Genomic DNA, 11605 nt, shown 5'->3' on the forward strand with positions numbered 1-11605 from the left:
CAAATGTCAGCATAGCGTGTGAGGGCGGCGCAGTGGAAGGCTATACTCACTGTGACATGGCATTTCCTCCGCGCCGCGTGATGTCACAACCCTTCCGCCCGCCTCTTCTGCTGCAGAAGTCTGTCTCTTGGTGTAAAGTCCCAGGCCAGGGGCAGGCAAAGGTTCAGGAGCTTCGTAATGGCATCCGCTCCAACTGACTTTTATCAACATGGATTGACAGCCTAGAGCAGTGTGAGACATAGCATACATCCAAGGTAGGGATGGCCATCGACCATCGATGATTTAAAATCATCGATGGTTTGTGGCCGATGTCGAATACTTTTGCCATCGATGTGGGAGTACCAGATGGTTTCCCTACATCGATGGCAAAGGAGAAGCAATGTTTCCTTTTTTTTTTTTTTTCAAGGTGCCAGGACACTGAGCATAGCTCCGCCCCCAACTCCTGGAAGTCACGCCTCCGTATTATGATTGGCCCATGGGCCATTCAGTCAAATATAATGGATGACCATCGATAGCTAAAACTATCTATGGTTATCCATCAAATAGTTTGCCACTATTGATGGCTGGGTGCAGAATTGCCATCGATGGCAACCATCGATGGCATCTGCATCGATGGCCATCCCTAATCCAAGGTTCCCCACTCTGCGCACATATTGCCCCAGCCTGCACACTCTAACACTACCTGGCCAGCAGCAACAGGGCAAAGCAGTGCTGTGACTCGCGGGAGGAAAGGGGGCGAGGCCTAAAATATGCACCATCACTATATTTTAGGTAAAATATGCAATAACCAGTGAGAATGGGCGAAATATGCAAATGCATATAATCCTGTCTCTAGTAATGAGATTGTGATCAGAGAGAGGGAAGGGAGGATCGACTGGGAAACAATAAATGAAATAAATGGTACTTATGTAATATCTGGGCTCCCGTTTTTCTTATGAGACCACGTCCCCTCGCGGGGCCGCTGCGCTCGCCACGCTTCGGGCACGGTGGCTCACTGCGCTCGCCACACTATATAAAATCCATTTCATGCGTAGTTGGATAGTAGGGGTATGAAAAAATGGGGTGCATTTAACATGGGAGCCCAGATAATACATAAGTACCTATGAAATGTGAATTTTAAATGAATTCTCTACTATGTCACAGACTGTGTTTGAAAAATGTCAGACAGGAGCTGATTGGTTGGTTGTTTATCACTCTCCATTTTATCACTTTTCAAGCTTAGTACATCTGGCCCTTAATAGTGTTCATATTCATATTCTCCAGTAGGAATCATTAATAAATTTGTCGGAGCCATTGAACAGAATAGGCTTTAACGGCCTTGTTCTATCGATGGTGTACTCATTTTTTAGATTTTCTAGAAAATACGTATGGCAAAAACACGAATCGTACACATTTGTACATTCTTAAATTTGCCGATGTGTGAAGTACTTGGTTATTTCACATCCACTGGGTAGGAATACGAACTTCCCCCTTAGAATCTGTCATTGTGCCCTGCATCCAGCTACAGAACAAGATGTATGGCTCCCTTACAAGGCGCAAGGGGCTGGTTACATGGAGCCGCGTGTTGTGTACTAGGGATTGATAAAACCGTCTTTTATTTTCTCCGCCGTGTAACCAGGTGGGAAATAGATGACAATCGATCTCGGCCCACCTGTTACACTGCAGACATTTGTTTTGTCTCCATGTTTGATTTGGTTTTTACAGAAATGTGTATTACAATTTATTTTCTCAATTTAGGTCCCGGCTAGCGGATTTCCAATTAGACTGCCAACCTTCTCCGCAGTCTGTGACTGGATGTGCCCGGGAGAATTACGCTGCCTGCCTCCGGGCCTATACAGGAATTATAGGTACTGGTATACTATGCTACTTTATCCCGGCTGCCCGCATGGCACTCGGCTCCTGTTACAGATTACGATCCGACCAGTGGTGGGATTCAAATAAATTAACAACAGGTTCTATATCCTAGTGCCCATTGCACATAAAGCCGAACGCCATAATGCCAATTACACATAAGGCCACACACCGTATACCCATTACACATTGTGCTACACACCGTGATGCCCGTTACACATTATGCCGCACACCATGATGCCTATTACATATTTGAAACATAAGTGTCACTTACCTACATCATACCTCCCAAGTGTCACGATTTCAGCGGGACAGTCCCGATTTTCGGGTCCTGTCCCGCTGTCCCACCCGCGGCCGGCATTGTCCCGCTGCGGGGGTGGCAGTTGGGAGCCCCCCAAGCTGATTGAATAGACGCTATGCGCATGCGCACAGCGTCTATTCACGGCCGAAAATGGGGTCACGGCTAATTTGCATAAGCAACGCCCTCATTTGCATAGGCCCCATCCCCTTTCCAGGCGCGCGCGAGTGTCCCTATTCCAGCAGCCAAGAAGTTGGGAGGTATGCTACATGCTCATTGCTAGGGAGGTTTTGCTTGATGCCAGGGGCTTCATGCTGGATGCCAAGGGGGCTTCATGCTCATTGCCAAGGGGGAATACATACTGGTTACCAAGGGGGAGTGAAATACTGCCACACTGTGTAAAGAACACTGCCGCCAGCCGCACACAATGTAAAGTGTGACAGCCGGGCAGAGAGCTGCGTTCTGCCCGGCTGTATACTGAAAGCAGGTCCGCTTCTCTTTCGAACTCTTCCGCTGGACTGCGAGCCAATAGGAGCTCATGGCCCAGCAGCCAATAAGAACCACCATTGCCGCTCCTTATTGGCTGCTGGACTTTAAGCTGCTATTGGCTCACACAGCTTTCTGCCTGGCTGTCACAGCTTTACAATACCTTGTGAGCCGCTGCGTCTATCTAAATTACAAGGAGTGGACAGCGCATCGCTCCTTAGCAAACGGTTCTGCAGAACTAATAGTATATTAGGTATCGGTTCTGCAGATCCAGTGCGAACCAGCTGAATCCCACCTCTGGATCCGACACTGCAAAGAGCCAAGACTCTGGGGGAGCCAGTATCTCCGGGGCCAGTGTCCGGGGCCACCCTTTTCATCAGGTGACATCCCTTTTCGGGATTGTGACCTAATAGATGAAGATTTAACCAAAGGGCAGTTCTCAGTTCTCTTGGTAAGATACTTCCTTTGTGGTTTGGGGACTTTGTAACCCGAGGTCCTACTGCAGATGATCCACTTGCAGGGGACACTGGGAGGGACCTGATTGGATCCCTCCCAGTAAACATTGCGAAAAGAAACCCATAAGTTTATATTAGGCAACGCCATCTACAGATAGCATTTCTTGCTGGGTCCAAGCTACAGTGTTGCTGCTGTATCCATGTGTCCCAACATTTATCAAGTAAAACTGGGACAAGATAAGCATCACCCCAGTACCACCAACTCCAGCTAGATCTACCAGAACACCCCCAACACTCCAACTCACATCAGAATTAAGGATCCTACTATACCCCTGAAATCAGGAGAGTTGGGAGACAGCTGTAGTTTCGGCAAGGGGAGGGAGAACCTGTTGCCCGCCAGAGGTCAGAAAGCCGTAATAAGACAAATAAGAAACATGATGCGCCTGCTTGTCTGTGGCAGATGATGCCGTCCAGCTGCGGCTTATTGTAGTCTCAGTATCACCTGCAGAAGGGATTTGTGTTAATAATCTGCTTAGATGCGAGCTGGCCGGTGCTTCACCCAGGGCTACAGACAGCATCTGGTGGCTGCAGGGGAGAGTGGAGCGAGCAGTGCGACATGCATTTAGGTCGTCATGAGTCTAGGTCGACATGCATTTAGGTCGACATGAGTCTAGGTTAACATGGGTTAGGTCAACAGGATCATTAGGTCGACAGGGTCATTCGGTCGACATGGGTTAGGTCGACAGTCACAAGGTCGACATGGGGTTTTTCAAAAGAAATTTGAGCTGACATGTGCCGCCAGGCAGTATTTCCTGCCCTACCATCCACTAGGGTGTGGTGGGAGAATAAAATAGTGTGCCATGTGAGGGGACGCGGTGCTACATTACACTGTCTATGTTGACTACATCGACATTTGACTGTTGACCTACCCCTATGTCGACCTAATGACCCTGTCGACCTAGACTCATGTCGACCTTCCTGCATGTTGACCTTGACTCATGTTGACCTAAATGCATGTCGACCTAATGGTGTCGACATAATGACTGTCGGCCAACATGCTGGTGAGCTAATGATCCATACCCCAATGACCTGTCAGCAGTCTATACACTGTGATGCAACAGGACTGGCACTGTGCGCTGCCATATCCCTGACCCCTGACCCCTGACCCCTCATTACAGGCTATGGTTTGATGCTTCAGGATCAGCAGTGTAGAAACAACATTAATTAGGGTAAAATGACTCATCAGACATTGGGGGTATTTACTAAGATGGGAGATCTATTCCAAATGGGATGTGGCTAAGGGCAACCAATCAGAATCTACTTATTTATTTAGCACCTCCTAAAAGATAATAGATAACCAATCAGATTCTACCTATCGTTTCTGTTGCAAGCTAGAAAATATAGATAGAATCTGACTGGTTGCTATGGACAACATCCCCAATTTATATTTTTAGACGCTTTAGTAAATTTCCCCTCAAAGCGGGGAACAGACACCATGTAATGGGGGGAATTTACTAAGATGGGAGTTTTATTTCATATGAGATGTTGCTACAGGCAACCAATCATATACTGGGGGAGACGCACTAAAGGGAAAATGTGGTAAAAACCCCGTTATCGGGTATTTCCCTATGCACTAAAACCCGATCATCAGAATAAGCTGGAGATACTCTATAGAAGCCTATGTGCTTCTTTCAGCCACCGCTCTCCTAGCATGCCCCGTGGCCGACACCGTCTCACTGCACATGACCATGGACCCAGAAGTCCAGCGCCGGAGCTGCTCGCAGAGGACAGTTCTTATCGCAAGAGCTGTCCTTTATGTTGTTCATTTGTTAGTACATATACGATTATTGTGGATGCGGTTCCCGGCGGTGTAGGGTGGCGGATGTTAGTGTTTCCCCCCTAATGACTGGGGTAGAGAGTCAGTCTATACTGAGGCAGTGGTCATGGAGGTGTAGGTGGAGTTCGATATTGCCATTCGGATTGGTTCTGTTCATAAATGATGAAGATGAGGAAGAGGACTTGTTCATTTCCATGAAGACTGGAAGGGCTGGACATGTGGAGGCCACTAATGGCCATATGCACTATACTGTATGGATAGGCAGCAGTTGGGAACACCAATGTGAACTCATTTCACCACCCAGGGTTGTTTCTGCTTGTATAACCAAGTTTGCAACCCAAATATGACCATGACTGTTCCGCTTTCCGATGACCACCTATATACACTGGGGGTTAGCCAGGACTGCTCTCTGTTTAGTTTGAGCTGTTGTGGTGTCACGTGTTAAATTAACTATATGCATGCCATGATCAGTTCTCAGGTCCCCATTTGCAGATGGGATGACCGGGGATGTCCAATGGGATAATGTCCAAGATGTCTAATCTTTGTGTTTGTGTCTGTGATTTGCAGGTAGTCCAATCACCCCAAATTACGTGGACAACTCATCCTCGAGTGTCGCCCCCTGGTGCACCTGTAACACAAGTGGGAACCGGCAGGAAGAGTGCGAGAACTTCCTTCACTTCTTCACCAACAACATTTGTCTCCGTAAGTCGCCAGTCATGGCTGGTAGGAGGAGATTTGAGCATGACCCCGCAGGCATCTCCAGTACAAGACCACTGTTCCTTCAATTAAGTTCTACCAGGGACTTTTGTACTCATTTTACTTGCAACATTGGTTGTACGTACAGCAGGAATCACCAAGCAAATAAATACCTTTCAGGGTCAAAGATAGATAAAGCTTTGTTGACTTAGGGATGAGCGATATAGAATATTTTCGATGGAAGAGAACCAGATGGTTTCACTCCATCGATGTCAAAGCATAAGCAAATAGTTATTTTTTTATCTTAGCCGAAGGGGCCGGGACATGGAGCATAGCTCCGCCCCTGATACCCGTAAAGCTCTGCCCCAGGTTCTGATTGGACCACAGGCCAGTTAGTCAAATAAGTGGGATGGCGCAACCTTACATATGCGTGCACCTTCCACATCTTTCCATGGTCGGCGACCATGGAAAGATGTGGGAGGGTCCCAGTGGCATGCAAATAAATATTTATGTAAAACATCCATTTGCAGCCATTGCGGACATACAAGACTTGCAAATAGTGGGCAAATTCGCATCCGATCGAATGAACCAGAACAACCCCCATACAGTAAGCACACCTTCTGTCTATCATTTACTAGGATGCCATTGAGTACTGATAGACAGAATCTGCTTGGTTGCTATGGGTGATATCACATTTTCATTTATAGAAGCTTTAGTAAAATCCCCTAAAAGTTTTACAGAACAAAAATACCAGCAGAGCTCTGAGCAGAGCGTTTCCCGCCAGCTGCGCAGCTGCCACGGCGCCCCATCTCTGCCTGCAGAGCGTACGGATTAATGTTCTGCATTTGCCTTTTTGATTCAATCATTGGCCTCTATAATGGCAGCGGCAATCAGCGGTGAGTTATGTTGAACAAGAGCGCACAAGGCTGATTTTCCTACAGACGGGCTGATGACTGCTCGGGAACAAAGCCCTGGACGGCTCTGTGCGGGCCCTGTGCGATACGTATTGCTGATTCTGTTCTGTTACAGCAATAAGAACATTTATATCCCGCGTTCTCCAGGTGAATAACTTGTTTTTGCTTCTGATTTTTATTAGGAAATTCTATTCATGCTTTTGGCAACGGGACCAATCTGAACCTGGCGCTGAATCCGTCCGTAGCCTCTACAACGCCAGCGCACAAGGAGGAGAAGCATGAGAACGTCTCTGTTCCTGCAGCCAAGGACAACGACATAGTCCATGTACAGCCACCCACCAAGGTAGATGCCCGCACCGTCCCTGTGCTGTCCGTCATACAACATAGTCCGTCATACGACATAGTCCATCATACGACATAGTCCATGTACAGCCCACCAAGGTAGATGCCCGCACCGTCCCTGTGCTGTCCGTCATACAACATAGTCCGTCATACGACATAGTCCATCATACGACATAGTTCGTCATACGACATAGTCCATCATACGACATAGTCCATGTACAGCCCACCAAGGTAGATGCCCGCACCGTCCCTGTGCTGTCCGTCATACAACATAGTCCGTCATACGACATAGTCCATCATACGACATAGTTCGTCATACGACATAGTCCATCATACGACATAGTTCGTCATACGACATAGTCCATCATACGACATAGTTCGTCATACGACATAGTCCATCATACAACATAGTCCATCATACAACATAGTCCATCATACGACATAGTCCATCATACGACATAGTCCGTCATACGACATAGTCCATCATACGACATAGTCCATCATACGACATAGTCCATCATACAACATAGTCCATCATACAACATAGTCCATCATACGACATAGTCCATCATACGACATAGTCCATCATACGACATAGTCCGTCATACGACATAGTCCATCATACGACATAGTCCATCATACGACATAGTCCATGTACAGCCACCCACCAAGGTGGATGCCCGCACCGTCCCTGTGCTGTCCGTCATACAACATAGTCCGTCATACGACATAGTCCATCATACGACATAGTCCCTGTACAGCCCACCAAGGTAGATGGCCGCAATGTCCCTTGGCTATCCATCATGACATTGGCACTAGCCCAGGGCTTACTATGGTGGGGATTATTAAATAGACAGGGTCTAGACAGAGTCAAAAGGTGGACATGTGGAAGGTCGACATGGTCAAAATTTCAACGTGGTCAGAATGTTGACCTGAAAAAGGTAGACAAATGAAAAAGTGGACATGAGCTTTTCACATTTTTTGGGTTGTCAGTGTTGACAACGGTACTTGTGTATCATGGCGCCCCCGATATTTAGTTGCACGATTTTTCATTGCATCGCATGCCATACACCCGATGCACTGCGATGCGATTTAAGCCCCCTAAGCGATGTTAAATTGTATAAGCACCCTAATGGGTGCTTACAATGTTAAATGCACCCCCACGCCACCCCCCAGTATAAATGTGAACCCAAAGAGTGGCGAGCACAGCGAGGGGACGCAGATACCTGTGAAGTCCGCGAGGGGACGCGTATACCTGTGAAGTTATGCGCGGGGCTCGCTGCGCTCGCCACGCTTCAGGCTCGGTGGCTCGCTGCGCTCGTCACACTTTATAAAATCAACTCCACGCCGACATGCATAGTGGGGGTATGAAAAGGTCGGAGGACGCGTACCGCCGACCCTCGTGGGCTCGCTGTGCTCACCACGCTTCGGGTTGACGTTTATACTGTGGGGTGGCGTGGGGGTGCATTTAACATTGTAAGCACCCATTAGGGTGCTTGTACATGTTATAATCGCATACCATCGCATTGTATGGCATTGTATGCCATATACAATGCCATGCAATTTTTTTATTGTATGACATTGGGGAACATCGCGCGATATCGCATCTCATACCATCACATGCCTTATGGTCTGCGATGCGATGGGCGCCATGATACTACACAAGTACCTTGACAACTGTCGACATTTACCCCCAATTAGTGTAACGTGTACCCTTGAGCAGGCCATGCTTCGGGCTCATATTCTCCGGACATGGATGGCGAAGTAAGTACATTACATACATTACATACATTACCAGGGAAGTCCAGGAACAGAGCATTGTCTCCCTCATGGAGAGGGTCCGGTAGGCAAGTTTGACCTTTTTGGGCAGACCTATTGACTATCTATCTAGAAACTGTAGGTCTATCAACCGGAACCAGGCTGACTCGTACTCTGCTGACTTCTTATTGTCCACTTCCAGGAGGTGGTCTCAGTGTCTAACAGTGTCTAAGCAGAGAATCAATAGGTGGACACTATAGGTGCCCATACACCGAGCCGATTTCGGGCGATTGTGATGAATCGGGCCATGAAATCGGCCCAAATCGGCTCAGTTTGATGTCCTCTCAGGTCCGATGCGCGGTTCCGTGCGCATCGGACCAGAGCAGGTGGTCAGACCTGCTGGCCGTCCGACCACCCGACCTGGGACCTCCTTCCCGTGCAGCGGGGTCTGGACAGCTGGTGGTGGTGGCGGGGGGCAGGTAGCTCATAGTAGTGGCGGGCAGTGGGAAGCGTCCAAGCGGCGGTGGCTGGAGCTTGAAGGTGCATTTTGCCCGGTGGCGGGATGCGGCTGCTGAATATTTTTAAATGGCTGGCAGTTGATTGGCTGAAACTCTCAGCCAAGCAACGGCCAGTCAGTCATTTAAAAATATTCAGCAATATCCATAATCCCCCACCCCCCCCTGCAGCCTTACCCTAACCCCCCCACCCTTTCAGCCTAACACTAACCTTCCCTCCCGCAGCCTAACCCTAACCTCCCCCACCTGCAGCCTAAACCTTACCTCACCCCCCTCTGCAACCTAACACTAACCTTTACCCACTACCTACCTCTGCAGCCTAAACCTGACCATTCCCTCTGCAGCCTAACTCTATCCTACTACCGCAGCCTAACCCGCCCCCCTGCAGCCTTACCCTAACCTCCCCCCCTGCAGCCTTACCCTAACTCCAACCTTCCCCACTGCAGCCTAACACTAACCTTTAAACACAGCCTAACCCATACCTCCCAACATGACCCTCTCCAATTCTCTGTTCATGGGCTTCCCTGGTAATGTATGATTACCATAATCTGTGGTGAAACGCCTTTCTGGTCCATTAACCTGTTCAACACAGATGAAGGTAATCATACATTACCAGGGAAGTTTAGGATCAGAGCATTGTGTCCCTCCTGAAGAGGGTCATGTTGGGAGGTATGCTAACCTTACCTCTCACAGCCTAACCCTACCCTTTACAGATATCCATGCTATAGCACAGGGGACTGAATTAGGACCTCAGCCAGTTTGATTATACCATCTGTGCACAAGCAGGGATATCCTTAAAACATGGACTTCGAGGGTGCCTGGAGGACCGCATTTGTGAACCATTGTGCTACGGGCAAATTCTTGCTTGTAGAATGTCCTAGTTCCGTTGCCTTACTGGGAAATGTTTTCCTCTCGCCTCCTGCAGGTCACAAGGGAGGAGCCCTTTTTAGTAGGAACCAATGAGATCAAGTCAGAAGTCTTCAATTCTCTGGTCCCTTCCTCCAGTCCCCTATTGGCCAGCGGTGGATGTTCCCTGCTCATCGCTATATTTTTTCAGACCTTCATCTGAAGACAGCTGAGAGTTTTACTGTTTTATGCTCCAAAAAAAAGATAATTGCTGGGACAAAAACTGTGTCTTCTCTATTTTCATCTTTTTTTTTTTTTTAATTGTTAATTCATGGTAATCTTACAAACCAAACGGAAAGAAGTTCCCATTTTCATTTACTGTCTTCTGAATTTGATTGACACATCTCAAGATTGACATTGCGGAGTGAGAAGGCCAGGAGGAGGTCTCCTCGTACTATGGAACCTTACGTGGTGATTCTGCCGGTGGTGCCTGGGACCTCTGATGCTAATGAGATGAAAGACACATGTCTTATAGGACTCAGCAGAGCACAAAGGACAAGGGTCGTGTATTTTGGGCTGAAATCAAAATGACCTACACATATGAGGAAATTGTTGCGATTATGTTCTTAAATCAAATCGTGCGTAGGGGAGGGGGATGCATAACAATTATGTAATTACTCTGTTTGCATTTTTATTTTTTCAATTATGGGGGGGCTGTGTAAATATCATGTAATAATGGAATTATTTGTGAAATGACAAACCAAGTAACCCGCAAGGACCGGCAGCCTGTATTTTCCGGGATTGGGGTATCTGTGTGTCATATTTTGGAGCATCAGAAGTGCTTGTGTAGTACGGATAAGCGCAGCAGCAACGGAATTTCGCACAAACCTTGCACGGAACAGGATGTTGCTGTGAAATTCCGTTGATACAATCTTCGCACCCCGCTTTATCTCCGTCATTCCGCAGAGTTATCATAAATTAGCATTTATAGTCCGTACGTATGATCAGATGAAAAATGATAGGCCGCGTTCTGCACACGTGGTCAAAGTCTGCCGGCGACACCCGACGCATTTCACTCCCAGTTTAGTAAAATTTGGGCCACTCATATGTGGTGATTTCTACAAGATGGAACAAACTATTCTAAAAAATGTATTTGAAGATATGTCAACAAATCTTTTATTGAATTCACCATTTGTCCCCCCTCCCCCCCCCCCTCCACCACCAAATCCTTGTTTTGTTTTTGAGTTAATTCTGATCCGCGCACAATATAATTGTTAACCCTGGGATATTTTTTCTTATTTTTTTTTTTCTTTTCTTTTTTTGAAAGTAGCATTAAATTGTACTATTGATCTCTGGGAGTCAAATTATTTGTCTTGAGTGTTGTTTGTGTGTTTACCATGATTGTGTGGCTAACGGACCCATACGGCCCCCACTGAAATATCTGCGCTGCTCTGTGGCAGCCGTTGCTGGGCATCGGTGACCCCTCCCTCTATTTCCTAACAGGTGACAAGGAGCGACAGGGCTACGTAATAATACAGAGTTTCCCATTACAAGCTGTCACCTTCCTCTCCTCCTCTGGTTGTGTGAGGACCCATTCACACCCAGCA

General features: G+C 47.5%; 1 protein-coding gene and 1 non-coding gene across 3 annotated transcripts in view; one reads left to right on the plus strand and one right to left on the minus strand.

The window, feature by feature from the left end:
* The window catches only part of GFRA4 (GDNF family receptor alpha 4), a 319424-nt gene extending 308077 nt beyond the window's left edge, over positions 1-11347 (plus strand). For both annotated transcript variants that reach the window (XM_083185261.1, XM_083185349.1), the window contains 4 exons: positions 1738-1847; positions 5495-5629; positions 6720-6880; positions 10078-11347. In XM_083185261.1, coding sequence (XP_083041387.1) covers positions 1738-1847; positions 5495-5629; positions 6720-6880; positions 10078-10221 — 550 coding nt within the window. In that variant the 3' untranslated portion in view covers positions 10222-11347. The remainder of the gene's footprint in view (positions 1-1737; positions 1848-5494; positions 5630-6719; positions 6881-10077) is intronic.
* Positions 9215-9300, minus strand: LOC146045758 (small nucleolar RNA snoR109). Its single transcript, XR_014465586.1, has one exon. It is a non-coding gene; the product is annotated as a small nucleolar RNA snoR109 (small nucleolar RNA).
* Positions 11348-11605: the final 258 nt, after the last annotated feature.

Source organism: Crinia signifera, chromosome 1, assembly GCF_055691185.1.
Source record: "Crinia signifera chromosome 1, ASM5569118v1, whole genome shotgun sequence".
Classification (NCBI taxonomy): domain Eukaryota; kingdom Metazoa; phylum Chordata; class Amphibia; order Anura; family Myobatrachidae; genus Crinia; species Crinia signifera.